At 47.2% G+C, this 14,694-nt stretch overlaps 1 protein-coding gene across 17 annotated transcripts in view; it reads left to right on the top strand.

The window, feature by feature from the left end:
- PTPRT (protein tyrosine phosphatase receptor type T) overlaps positions 1-14,694 on the top strand; it is a 1,024,383-nt gene that overhangs the window by 952,320 nt on the left and 57,369 nt on the right. For all 17 annotated transcript variants that reach the window (XM_023626585.2, XM_070247923.1, XM_070247921.1 and 14 more), the window contains one exon: positions 2,993-3,080. In XM_023626585.2, coding sequence (XP_023482353.1) covers positions 2,993-3,080 — 88 coding nt within the window. The remainder of the gene's footprint in view (positions 1-2,992; positions 3,081-14,694) is intronic.

The following is a 14,694-nucleotide window of genomic DNA, read 5'->3' as shown; positions in this document are numbered from 1 at the left end:
GGATGCAAGGAGATGGTCAATTATAACAAGGAGGAAGAAAAGGAGGAAGAGAAAAAGGAGAGACAAGGCTTCCCTTTATAAAATGAATACGTTCCTAACTCCACAGCACTTTTTCTACCCTCAGATTTAGGACAGAGATTGGTGCCTAGAACCTAGCACCTATTCTGCTTCTCCTACAAGATGCCAGTCTAAGGATTTCTGACACACAAAGAACAAGATTCTGATCAATTAATAGCTGAGAAGGCACTCTATTACCCCAACCTCAGACCCTGGGCAAAACTAAGTTGGAGAACATGGCTTAGCCCAGACAAGGGCTTCCCACCCCATTTCCATTCAATCTGGAGCGGCTAGGTAGCACAATGGGCACCAAACCTACCTACTCAACACTGATAGATAAGGATCGTGGTCATGCTTCTAGAATAAAAGTTGGCAAACTACAGCCACAGACTAAATCCAGCCCAATGCCTGTTTTTGTAAATAAAGTTTTATTGGAACACAGCCGTGCCCATTTGTTTGCGTTTTGTCTGGGACTGCTGCCACTCTGCAACTGTAGAGTTGAGGATGAGTAGCTACGACAGAAACTATGTGGCTTACAAAGCCCAAACTACCTACTATCTGGCCCATTACAGAAAAAGTTTGCCAACCCCTGCCCTAGAAGAAGACCCACCCAGGCTGGCTTAACACTTGGAAGACTGGAAACAAGGAAGGGGGCGTCATGCATGGGCTCAGCTTTAATAGACAGTAGTCCTGCCTGCTTGTAAAACATAGACCGCTGAATGGCTGAATTTCTGACCAGCCAGGTTAGACTCCTCCTTGCTTAGGATGGACCCGGTAAGAAACAGGTGGGCAAAGGCAAGGCTGGTGTATTAAGATGAGTGGAAGCTCGTCTCCCCTGCACTGCTGACAGGGAGCTGAGTAGACTGAAGATGTTGCAAATTCAGTCCCAGGAGCAATGCAGGGGCATGAATGGGGCATTCAGCCTGTTCTACCGAGGCGGGGTGGGGATGGTAATCAAAGCGCGGCCCGACCTTGATGCTTCTGTGGCTTTTCTAGTTATTCCTGCTCCCTTCAATGCCCATCTTCCTTCTCTATGAGATAATGGACTCCACCCTCCACTGTGTTTCCATAACACTTGGCTCGTAACTCTGCTAAATCACTCCACATGCTTGTTTACTTGCCTGTCTCCTCTTAAACTGATGACTTCCATCTCTTCTCTCCCCAAACTCTGACTTAGAACCTGCATGTCCAGCTTCCTACTCAGCATCTCAGTTTGGATGTCAAGTGGTCATCTCAAATGTGGCCGCCGCCGCTGCTGCTGTTCTTATTGTTTTGAACATGTTAAGAAGCACACAGTCCTCAGCAAGTGCGAGGCACTGTTCTAAGCACTTCATGTACCCAAAACACAACACTTAATTCCTGCCTCCCCAATCCTATTTCTCCCCCATCCATTTCTTCTCCATCTCAGTAAACGACCCGACTCTCCATTCAGCACTTCAAGCCAACAGTCTGGGCATCAGCTTTCACCCCTCTCTTTCCTTCATAGTCCACATCTGCAGTAGCCATGTTGGTACCCTGCCCATGTCCCCTCTACACTCACTGTTCCCTTGCATGCCCAACCAATGCCTGCCTCCTGGAGGCACCTATGACTTTTTGCCTGGAGGACTTCCTCCAAAAAGAATGTGACACATTGCCTACAGAGCATGGCAGAAGTGCCGAAGGAGTTCCTAAGAGTCGTCTTCAACCACCGATAGATGGGAATTGCTGGGTAAATACCCCAACCCCCTTCTCCCTCTGGTGAGACAACTCTGAGGCAGGAGTTGGGCCCGTGGGATTAAGCCCCAGGTGCACACAGTGGTAACTTGCCCCTTGATGTACCCTATACTGACTTCCTTCCCTGAATTGTCTCACTTCCCCACTCTCCCACCCATGCTCCTTAGGACTGCTTTCCAAATAAAATCTTATTCTGGAACCCTTGTTTCTGAACCTCTTTCTCGGGGAAACCAAAATCTGCAATATTCAACTGAAAATGATCACTTCTCACTACATCCACTGGCACCATCCTGGTACAGGGGTCCAAGGTACCATCATCTCTTGCCTGGACTATTGGAACAACTGCCTAACTGATCTCCTCGCTTCCTTCCTGGGGTTCCTAGAGCCTGTGTTCTACACATGAGCCAGAATACTTTGTAAAACATAAATCAGATCAACTAACTGCTCTGCTCAAAACCCTCCAATGGTTTCCTATCACACTTAGAACAATATCCAACTCGTTACCCATGACCACAATGCCTTATATAACGTGAACTCTCCCAGCATCTCCAGATGCTCCCAACACTGCTCTCCCCTGTCTCATCCGTGAATATGGCCATTGGGTTACCATCTTTGCACCTGCTATTCCCTCTGCCTGGAAAGCTCTTCCTACTTTTCTTGGCATGACTGGTTTTTCACATCATTAAGGAATTAGCTTAAATGTTAGCTTCTTGGAGAAGCTCTCCCAGACTGTGTAATCTGTAATAATTTTCATCCCTCCTTACTATTCCTTTACACCACTTTCTTTTCTTCATGGCATTTTCCACTATCTAAAATTATGTGTGTTTGCTTGTTCATTTGCTGCATCTCCCAGTTGACTGGAAGCTCAAGGGGGACTTTGTCTTTTTCAGTGTATCCCGAGTACGTATAACAGTGACAAAAACTTATTAGAGACTCAATAAAGTGAGTGAATGGGTACATGAATGGACAAATGACTCCCCTACTGGACCAGATTTGGGCTCGTGACACAGAGAAGACATCAATAGCATTTGATTCAATGAACAAGTGAATAAGTCCATGGAGGGACTGAGTCCACGTTCTCTCCAGGTCCCACCCAAGAACGGACGGCCCTTTATACTAAGTGACTCGTCACAGTGGGTCTCCCTTTCCCCGTTGGCTCATCTACACCTGGATAAAACTCCTATTTCAGACCATTCTAACCATTCCGTCCTTTTTTTTTTAGGCCTTACCGGAGGGGCAGACAGCTTCGTGGGACACAGCCAAAGAGGATGAAAACCGCAATAAGAATCGATACGGGAACATAATATCCTGTAGGTGCCCTGCTGGGAGGGCCCCAGGCTTTGGGGACATAGAGTAAAAGAAGCTATTACTGTTATTTATCTGGAATTTGTTATCGAATAATCCTTGATGTTTCCAGCTTTAGGTCCACATGCCAAGCTGGGAGCTCTCTTTCAGCCTCCCTGTCCTACCTGGCCTAGATGAGAGAGCCTGGCTCATCTCAACCAGAGGGGGCAGGAGGGGAGCTGGGTCCAGGCAGAGTAGATCCAGGGAGCTCTGAAGGCTGGGTCTTGCCTGGCATTGCCCAGTCAAGAATTCCTCAGGTTGGGGAGGAAGCTCAGCCAAAATGATTCTCCTGTGTTCCCAGCAGTTCCTGTAATTCAGAGTACCACCCTGGCAGCAATTTGGGATGAGGAGCAAGATCCAGCCCATGAGGAAGGAGCTGAGAACATCTAGCAAGAAAACAGTGCTACTCTAAGAATGTAGAGTCCCAAGCAAGAATTGATGCTCAGAAGGAGCCAGAAACTCTCACTTATGCCTGAGGGTTTGGGGAGCAGCCAGCTCAGGGCTCAAAAGAACCCAAGACTACTCTGGTCACACAAGAGACAGGGTTTAGGGCATTATGACTTCTGTCAGACCCCACTGCTAATGGGACAGGGGCTCTAAGGTGAGTGTGTGCCACTCCAGGCCTGCATTGGCACAGGCATTTGGTGGCACTGAGCCTGCAGGCAGAAAGCATGTTCTGTGCGGAGCTAGGGGAGGCATGAAAGGACACTGACTTTTGCTCAACAATGAGTTTTAGCATTCCTATAGGCTACCCTTGTGTGTGATTTGATAAAGGCAGTGGTGCAGAGTAGTTAGAACCCTCTGGAATCAAACTGCCTCGGCTTTTATCCCAGCCGTGGGGCACTGAGCAGGTACCTGACCTCGCTAAGCTTCAGTTCCCTCACCTTTAAAATGATGAAAATAATAGAGAATCGCTGGGAAAACGTACATAAAGCCCTTGGCACAGTGCCTGGCACCATTACTCTTAGCCATAGAGTCACTTCCTTAGAGTCACTGATGAGCAGTGTGGATATATCTTTCCACCTTATTTTAACCAGGATTCACTGAATCCCCATGTGGGCACATGGAATAAGCCAGGTTGGGGAGGGGTAGGGCGTGATCAGATGTCTGTTTTGGAAGGATCACTAGGATAGCTGATTGGGAGGGTGGGTTAGATTGGGAGAGGCTGGAGGCAGAAGGACCAGTTAGAAGGCTACTGCAGATATCCCAGCAAGGGATGATGAGGCCTAAACAAAGGCAGTAACAATAGTTGTGTGTGACTCGAACATAGTGTTGATTTCTCAGAGGAGACTGCCATAGAACTGAAGACCATGCACAGGTTACACACAAGTGTTGTCACTGCCAAATATTGGTATGTACAGCCTTCGAAGCAACATAACAGAGAGGGCAGAGTTACCCCATACAAAATGCTAAGCATATATTCTGATTAGCACAGGAGTCTACAACAGCCTTTGTCTGCCACAGTGTAGCCAGCCTGGACCTTTTCACATCTCACCAGTTGGGTGCATAGCATTCCTTGGTCTCAGCTCTCAGGGTACCCCAGTTCAGTGAGAAAAAAAAAAATCCTGAATAACAAATTATTTCTAGCACAGTTCCGTGTTTTGTTTTGTTTTGTTTAACTGTCTAGACATTGCCTAAGAAAAAGCTTGGAGGAAGAAAGCGTAAGCTACAGGCAGCTTGTAAAGGAAGAAAGAGGCAGAAGTTTTAGCTTAGCTGTTTCCTGTGCTGATTTAGGAATGGGCTGTGAATGGTAGAACTAATTAGAAAACATTTGTAATTTGTGTCTTGGAAGATAGTAATGCAGACAGCAGGATTTCTTGTAAGGGAAGTGTTGGAAAGAGATGTTCAATCCATCAGGAAGTGTGTAGTAAGACTTACGATGTGTGTGCCTCCTCTGAGCCAGGCCCTGAGCTGGGCACTGGGACCCTCAGTCTGTGCTCCCAGGGAGCTCCCATTCTAGGCACAGGTGGCTGCTCGCTCTGACCATCCTCTGCTCGAGCACTGTGCATACTGTGCCCTAGAATATCTGCTTTCTTGTCTGTTCCCCCCATCAGACTGTGAGTTCAGGTAGGGTCCACTAAATTATAAGCCACGACATCTTGGGGATCATGCTAAACCTTAGTCTTCTCTCTGTCAAATGAGCATAAATTTGACACTCGCTCTCTATAAGGAGGCATTAGCTCTCAGGGTCTTCCTCCTGGGGTGTTGGGCAGGTAAGAAAAACGAAATGACTAGAGCCCAGTGAAGAGACCCTGCCTCCCTGAGAGATGGGGCTATCCAGGCTGGTACCCAGGCTGGTATCTGGGCCAAAGTCTGCGGGGTCCGATGGTGAGAAGCAAAGCTGTGCATGTATCTGGACCTCCCACCGCTCACCCTCTGCACTCAGCACCCTTGCCTGAGCCAGCATCAGCTCTCACCGGTCCAGCCTCCTTCCTGGTTGCTCCACATCTGATTTTGCTCCCAACTTTCTATCTGTCTGATCTCTGACAGAAGCCAGAGGGACCTCCTCAAAACATGAATTGGACCATGTCATTTTCCTGCTGAAAACCCTCAGACGGCTTCCCTTCACTCAAGCACTCCTTATCCACAGCCCTCAGCTGCCTCTCCAGTCCCGCTTCACATTGTGTCCTCTCCATCACGGTCTCCTCTGTGAAGCCACACTGGCCTTCATTCAGTCCATTGAGTTTTCCATGCTCATCCATGCCACAAGGACTTTGCACATTCTGTTCTATCAAAGTGCCCTTCCCTCCTCTCTTTGCCCTACTAAGTTCTACTTATTCTTCAGATCTTAGTTCAGTCATTACTTCCTCAGAGAATCCTTCTGACTCTTCGAATTTCATCAAAACTCCATTATTCACTGCTAGAGCATGATACATTTCTCATCCTTAGCCCTCGTCATCATTGTGATTGAGAGGCATTTGGACCACTCTCTGTTGACTGCCTGACTCCCTCACTGGACTAGATGCTCTGTGACAGCAGGACCATGACTATCTTGCACTCATGTTTCCCCAAACCTGGCATATGGTTGGTGCTCAGTAAATAAGAACTAAATCTTGGAAAGCACAGACTCAGCAAGAGCCTGAAGAGCTTGAGCAGTGGGTCTTTCCATTCTGGCTTCCCAAATAAAATAGAGAACACCCATAAGGGCTAGATGGAGGAGGCTGGACCAGGACGACACCTGGAACAATGATATTCCAGTAGGGAAAGATGCTGAGCCTGATGAAGAGAGTGTAGAGACGGGACGCAGAGGGAAAGGAAGAAAACAATTCCATCCCTCTGAGAGCTGCATCTGAAAAGGCAGGATGCCAGGCAGCAAGAAAAAACAATAAGGGGGATTAGAACTCCATCATTGGGGGTACAGAAGATGCTGTCAGTGTCCCACCCACACCCACGGCCTCACCACCTTGCTGTGCAGTAACACCATCTGGTAATACCCATATCCAGGGCCAGGACGAGGGGGAGGTGGGCAAGGCACCCAGCATGCAACATTCAAGGATGCCCCAGTCGCAGCTGTTGACCCTGCATTTGCACGACCCTGAGGACGAGTGCCTCGTTAAAGTGTGTGTCCTAGGTGCTCACTTGTTCCGCCTTAGTCCTGCCCTGTCTGCATCTCTTTACCCAGGACTTTCTCCAAAGCTGGCAAGGATGCTCTGTCCTTGCACAAGGCAGTCTCTCCCTGGACCATGAAATAGCCCAGCTCCTTACCCTCCCACTGCGGGGCAGGTGGGGGGGCGGGCAGGTGTTCTAAACCTTTTTCCAGAGTCTCTCTGGGGAGGAGGCTGCAGTTGCCCACAGTCTTACTGCGCTTGAAAACTCACCCCTTCCAGTCTACCTTCTCTTGGCTGTCTTACTCCTCCTGTTTCCTACTGGTATCCCCTTCTCCTCCATATAAACTACTTGCGCTGGAATCCTCCTCTTACATCTAGTTCTGGGGAAACCCAAATGGAGGTCGAGGGAATTCAAACACCTAGTGATATCATCTTGAGGGGCCTCAATAAACCTGAATCTCCTTTCTAATTTAAGGGTTAATAATTCTGCAACAGATCAGGGCTGGAGCAGGTCTGTACTCAGTACTGAAAGGAGACGGTGCTGAGCTAACCAGTGGATTCAAAAGCAGCAGAAGACATAAAGGGGAACCAAGGGAAAAAAAAAAAGTCTTGGAATGGAAATGAGAAAGGTAAAAGAGAAACAGCCCCGAGGAATGAACAGTGTTCCTGCCCTTGTGTGTGTCCCTCCCAAAGGCAAAGTGTGCCGTGCCTCGATAAATAGAAATATTCTTGGCACAAGAAGAACACTGGGTGTGATTAGCATCTTAAGGAACCCAGAGCACTGAGAGGCTGGAGTGGTGGACAAAGGCCCAGGCCAGGAAGAACAGAAAAGATGGAAGGGACGAGAAGGAGGGAGGGCACCGCCTGCAAGAGGAAGAATGAGAGCAAAACCTTGGCTAAATAAGCCCTTTCTTCCAAATGCTTCTGTTTAGAAGTTAGTAATAGGGACTGTGGGGTTTCCAGGGAGTGTACATAGAAAGAAAGGGAAAGGGAAGGAAATCAATGAGGGAAATGTGCAAAGAGTGCTTTGCTTTCAAGTAGCTTTGGGGCAGAAATTGCAGACACAGGAAATTTCAAGAATACCAAAGCGCTCCCCACGTGGAAGTTCTAGAGGGTGCTTCCTGAATTGGCAGGAAGGAAAGGACACTGAGGAGGGGAAGTGATCTCAGGAGTTGCAAGTTTTATAAAATGAGGCTTGCCTTCTGGAATCTGTCAGGGTCCCAGCAGGACACAGATGGGACCCTCAAATAGGGTGATTTGAGGAGAATTTATTCAAGAGATTGCTTATAAAGGTGGGAACTAGGTGTAGAGAGACTACAAGGGATAGTGCAGAACCCTGGGGCTAACTAGCATCCCCACCCACAGAGGATGCAGTGGGAGAGGTTACCAGGATGCGGAGAAAGAGAGAAGACCTGACCAGAGGTGCGACCTTCAGTGGCGCTGTCGCCCGCCCATCATGACCTCAACAAAGGGAACTGAAGCAAGGAGTGCCCCCTCCGTCCAGTCTCCTGCCTGTGCTCTCCATGGGCTAAACCCGGCCAGATGCCAGAGGACGAGTGAGCCTAGTTCAGTGGTTCTCGAAGTGTGGTCCCTGCAGCAGCAGCACCTGGGAACTTATTAGAAATCTTTCTTGGGCTGCGCCCCAGACCTACCAAACCAGGAATTCTGAGGGTGGGGTCCAGCAATCTGTGTTTTGAAAAGCCTCCAGGTAAGCCTGATGCACGTTCAAGGTTGAGAACCTCCAGTCTTGTCCACAGACATCAGCCGCCTGGATAGGGGGCCAGGTGCAGAAGGCTGGAGAGAGGGTCTGAAGGGCAAACAAGATACCTGGGACGTTTTCTGAGACTTCTTTCCCCTTAGTCTAAGACAACAGATGTATAGGTTTATTGGACATGGAGTCAGGCAGACCTGAGTGCTAGTCTCAGTTCTGCCCTTCACCTGGTGCATGACCTTGACTGAGGTCACTTCATCTCTCTGACCCTCAGTTTCTCATCTCCCATTGCAAAAATGGCAAATTAAGGTGAATAGATAGTGAATCTGAATCTGGTGCGTAGACTTTTAAACCTAGATGAAACTTAGTCTAGCCTCGTTGAGTTCACAGGCAAGGAGCAATGGCCCAGAGATGTAGAACCCCTACCCAAGGTCACACAGCAAGTCTCTAGGGCAGAACTGGGCTCGTGCCTGCCAGGGTGCCACGTGCTCCCTACCTAGGAGTCTCTCTGCATCAAGACGCATCCATGATTTTGGGAGAGAATGTGCTGAGGCCTCTGACCTCAGAACAGATGGCAGACTGGGACAAGCTCTTTGGAGAGGCCATTCTCACTTCCAGGGAGGAATTCTGGTTCAAAACAAACCCAGAGGAGTTTTTTCACGGCGGTTTCTCTGCTGATTCCTGGAAAGACAGAGCTAGGATGACAAAATGGGTGCCTCGTTCAGCGTTCCCAGCTCTCGGGCCTCCATTCTCCTTTGCTAACTCTGAGGATGGCTCTTGCCTGGGCCCTACAGACCGATCCTGGTACAAAAGTCACCTGCCATATCCCCCAACATCCACCACTTCCATACATGCTGACCCTAGTTCCTACTTCCACTGCCTATGTCTCTTTTTCTGAGGACTTGTTCTGGTCACTAGAGCCCTCTCTTCCTGCTTACAGGGCAGGCTGAAAGTGCCAGGAAAGTAAATCCCCAGGAGCAGCCCCCATCTGATGACTGACAGGGGTGGATGTACAAATTCCCCAGCTCCCGCTCCCTTGGAGAGGAATAAACTTGGAAGCGTGTGTTCCCGCTATCTCCTGGAGCTCCCTAACAGGATTAAGCCCCAGTTGTCTACATTCATAGCTTACTTGATGACACACGCCTTATTGGATTCCTTCCTTTCTCTATCTCACTTCCCATTCTCTTTCTGATGTTTCCTGGGATCACCTCTCAGATCAAGTGCTTGCACTCAAATCTTGGTCTCAGATTCTGCTTCCAAAGGAATCCAAATAAGGAACATTCTCCCCTTTCTTCAGAAAGTTCCCTTAGTAGGGTATGGGTTGGACAGCCTGCTTAGGATGAATCAATGAACTCATCAGCTGGGTCACCGTCCCTCTAATTTCTCTCAATTCTCTGCCCCTCTGTGCTTAAGCCTCCTCTACTCCCCCAAAGGCTTCATCTGTTCGAGCAGCTCCTCGCAGGGCCCTGCAGAGGGGAGCGCCCAACCTCAGCCAGCATGGAATTGGCAGAATGAAGAGGTGCACAGAGTGTCAGGCTGTTTCCCTCTCACACCCAAGCCACCCTCTCTCTTGATAATGGTAATTCAATCAAGATTGAATGTGCAGACCTTTAGCTTCAATGAGGTACCAGGCAGTCTCGGTGGAATTACCTGCCTCCTCCCCATCCACTCGTGCAAGATGATGGCATTAACATTTCCAATACTTCTAGGAAATGATTTTTCAGCTCCACAATTCATTGTAATGAGTCAAATCTCTTTTCTCTGAAAAATTGCACCTTTTCTTTACCCTCCTTAAGTGCCCAGAAGACAGGAAGAAAGAACATCATGTATCAAATGATAGTCTCTCCCCAAACCCACCCCTCTGGAGTGATTCTCTCTTTAAGGGGATGTGACTTGAGAAGACCAGTTTATTGGGTTGCCTTTGATGATGGAGGAAGGGAGGAGGAGCTGTGGTTTGTTTTGAGAGTTAGAACTGTGCAAAGGAAGAAAATGAGTCCTCTCTTCTGGGGTGGGCGTGGGAACACAATAGGATGGGACAGTGTTAGAGTCAGAACTGGCATGGAAGGGGCATGGAGGCAATGAGTCTCAGGGTTCCAGGAGAGGTAGGGACCCCACCACTCAACAAGGAAGCTCTCAAACTTACACCACCTCCTGAGTTGTTAAACTTCTTGGAGCCTTGAGTTTCTCATTCCCAAAATGGGATGATGCTATGTATACCTCACAGGATTACAATGAGAACCAAATGGCATAGCATCCTTAAGGCTTCTAGACTAGTGCCTGGAACATCTTATGCACTCCACACAGGTAAATTACTCTATCTCACCCCTAACTCAAGATAGGTCTCTAGTCTCATGGCCCAGTACAATAAGATCTTTTGGTCTTTCCCAAGACAAATAGAAGTGAATAGCCAGGGCACCTCTCTGGTAAATATTCAAGCCTGGGTGTGCATCAGAATCTCCTGAAGGGCCTGTTAAAATACATGTTACTGGGCCCCACCTCGGAGTTTCTAATTCAGCTGGTCTGGGCTGGGACTCAAGAATTTGCATTTCTGACAAGTTCTAACAAGTTCTAACAGCATCTTGCTGATGCTGTTGGTCAAGGGACTACATTTTGAGAACCACTGGTCTAGAATAATAATAAAACAATTTTCATATTTGTGTTGATTTTTTACAACGCACCAGGTGCTTTCATATCTTACCCCTTATAATCCTTGCAACAGGTCTGCAAAGGTAGCTATGATTTTGATGTTATTGTTGGGTAAACTGAGGCCCAGGGGAGGTAAGTAGCTTGCCCCAGGTGATACGGTTAGTGAGTGACAGAACTCAGGTTTGCCTCCGGAGCCCACTTAATACCTCACATCCATCCCGCTGAAGGCCTGAACTGGCTGCTAATCTTGGGGCAGAATAGACTGGATCGGAAGGTGGGGTGAGGGGTCAGCCATGGGAGGAGGAAGAATTTGAACACAGGATCCAGGCATACTCTGCCAGCCTTGTGTAGAGGGAAGAGCCTTGGGTCCCAGGCCAGGTTACCTAAAATCAACTGTATGGTTATAAGCAAGGAGCACTGCCCCTTCTGCTCTCAGCCTTTCAGACACAAAGATGAACGCATTTTTTGAACGGATCATTGTTGAGCACCTGCTGTGTGTCACACGCTGTAGAGGAGTTCAGTGAATAGGGTGCCTTCCTTAAATAGGGTGTGAAGGGGAGCCATGGGTCAATCAGAAAGTCACAGAAATACAACTGCTCTAAGAGTTCTGAAGAAAAATACAGGGAGCTATCAGAGTCTGGGGTGCAGAGATCATAGGAGCCTTCCTGAGGAAAGAGCATTGAGCTGACAGCTGAAGAATGAGGTGTTGTCAGCCTTACAGGGTTTGGAGTATTCATTTGTATGTGCAAAGGCCCTGTGCAATGTCAGAACGGACATTGTGTATTTGAGCAACTGAAAGAAAGGCACAGTTATCAGAGTAGTGTGTGAGGAGGGGAGGCATGAGTCTGGATGGGGAAGTAGATCGCAAACCATCAGATCAGGCAAAGCATGTGGGATGTGGTAAGGCTTTTTTCTGTGTCCAGTGACAGATGGTGTCCTGGCACTCCACGCCAGCTTGTAAGAGCAGATGGCTAAATTTTCAGGAATTTTGTGAGCTAGAGGATGCCATGTTGGTGGCTTGAAATCCATCATGGTGGGAGTATTTATACCACAGAAATCAGAAGACACCACAGATCAGAGCCTTCTTTTCCTCCGGAGAGCTATTTGTAAAACATTTACCAGCAATCTACTGGTCTTTGTCCTAAAACTACGAGGAACAGACTGATTCCAGAGGGACGACGTTTCTGTTCCCCTAGAGCTATGTTCAGGGAAGCTCTTTGGATCTACAGGTCTTTGCAGCTGTGTCTCCCATCTGCCGCCCGTCAGCCATTCTCTCCTCCCCACAAGCTAGTTCTTGCCACCTCCCACCCCAGCTGAGAGCTGGGTGGAGCCAGGTTCCTGCACCTTCCTCTCTCGCCACCCTTGAGGGGTTTGCTTCTCCCCTACATGACTCTTCTCAACTCCTCTCCTTGTCTTGAATATCAAACGAGGAGTACCAAATTAGCTGTTTTTCAAGCTTGCAAAATGTAGATAGGGCATGATGAACGTTCTAGGCTGCTCGTAAATTACCTTGGATAAACTCCTTCACATTGCCTGCTGCCCCATCTTTCTCCGTGTGTGTGGATAAACACAATTTTTTATCCTTCTAATTATATAAAGTTAGAAGAAGAAGAGGACACAAAATAATATTAGCATCTCCCAGAAGGAATAAATAAACCATGAGGACACTGCTATTTCTTGCAATGCCTTTCTGGTGGACCTGTGGCTGCATTCTGCCCTTTAGTGAATACAGGCAATAGCTCTTGCCTCTGCAGAAAGATGGATTCACATTTGGTACGAAGGGCAAATGGGAAGCACTGTTTCTAATCATCTCTGCCATCATCTCACTGCCTGCCTCACATCTAGCCCACAACCACAATTTATTAAGCACCTGCTGTGTACCCAGCACTTTTTTTAGGGGAGTTTTAGATTTACAGAAAAATTGAGCAGAATGTACAGAGAATTCCCATATATTCTGTCCCCCCACCCACATTTGATTTCCCCCATTGTTAACATCTTGAATCATTGTAACAACAGTTGTTACGATTGATAGACCAATATTGATCCATTAGTATTGGTTAAAGTCCATAGTTTACACTAGGGTTCATTCTTTGTGTTGTACAGGTCTATGGTATTTACAGATTTATAATGACATGTATCCACCATTAGAGTATAATACAGAATAATTTCACAGCCCTAAAAATCCTCTGTGTTCCACATATGCATCCCTCCCTCCAAGTGCCTGGCAACCACTGATCTTTTCACTGTCTCTATAGTTTTGCCTTTTCCAGAGTGTAGTAGACTTAGAAACACTCTTGCTCTTTCCCTCTGATAGGAAGACTTCCTCCTTGTCCACCGGTCAGGCCTTCCTCACTTTTAATTCCTCATTCCCATTTCGCTTCACAGAGCCTTCAATTCCCCCACTTTCTAGACCTTGAAGTCCAGAAATGTAAAGCCTTTTCAGACTGCCTTTTTCAACTTAGCAGTATGCATTTAAGTTTCCTCCGTGTCTTCATGACTTGATGACCCATTTCCTTATATCACTGGATCCTATTCCATTGTATAGATATACCAGTTTACCCACTCACATATTTAAGGATGTCTTGGCCTTTTCTAAGTTTTGGCAATTGTGAGTAAAGCTGCTATAAACATTTGTGTGCAGGTTTTTGTGTGAACATAAGTTTTCAACTCATTTGGGTAAACACCAGGGAAAGCAATTGCTGGGTCATAGGATAAGAGTATATTTAGTTTTGGAAGAAATTGCCAAACTGTTGTCCAAAGTGGCTGTACCATTTTGCTTTCCCACCAGCAATGAATGAGAGTTCCTGTTGCTCCACATCCTCATCAGCATTTGGTGTTGTCTGTGTTCTGAATTTTGGCCATTCTAATAAGTGTGCAGAGGTATCTCGTTGTTTTAATCTGCAGTTCCCTAGTGACATACATGTTGTTGAACATCTTTTCATATGCTTATTTGCCATCTGTATATCTTCTTTGGTCGGGTGTCTATTCAGGTCTTTTACCCATTTTTTAATTGGATTATTTGTTTTCTTATTGTTGAGTTTTAAGAGTTCTTTGTATATTTTAGATACAAGTCCTTTATCAGATATGTCTTTGCAAATATTTTTCTCCCAGTCTGTGGCTTGTCTTTTCATTATCTTAATGTCCTATCACTTTTCATGCCCACATTTCCTCATTTAATCCTCCCAACAGTCTGTGAACTATATAGTATTGGCTCCGTTTTACTAAGAAAACCAAGGCTAAAAGATATCGTTGACTTGCTAAGTGATGGAGCTAAGATCTGAACACAGATCTGACCCACAGCTCCATACATCACATCACATATTAAAAATTTATCCTACTTACCCCAGGTTAGCCCATGTGGAAATGAATCTTGGTCATTTCATACTAAAATAGCCTTTCACAGTCTCAGAAAATAGAGTCTGTATTTCGATGCCCTGCAGAGCGCAGTGTGGTTCCTTGCATCTAAGTGCCCTAAAGTGGCCTGGAGAGCCCTTTATAGTCTAACCCCCGCCCACCTCCTCTGTCTCTCCTCCTATTGCTAATCCCCTCGCACTTTGTGCTCACAAGACACGAAACTGTTTGAAGCTTCCCCAAGGTGCTTGCTTTTCCAGGATCTCTGCCTTCACTCTTGCTGTTCCCTCTGGTGGAAAGACCCTTCCTCCTTGTCCACTGGCC

The sequence above is a fragment of the Equus caballus genome, chromosome 22 (assembly GCF_041296265.1).
Source record: "Equus caballus isolate H_3958 breed thoroughbred chromosome 22, TB-T2T, whole genome shotgun sequence".
NCBI lineage: Eukaryota > Metazoa > Chordata > Mammalia > Perissodactyla > Equidae > Equus > Equus caballus.
Note: the sequence above shows the minus strand (reverse complement) of the source record. Positions and strands in the feature narration are given on the sequence as shown.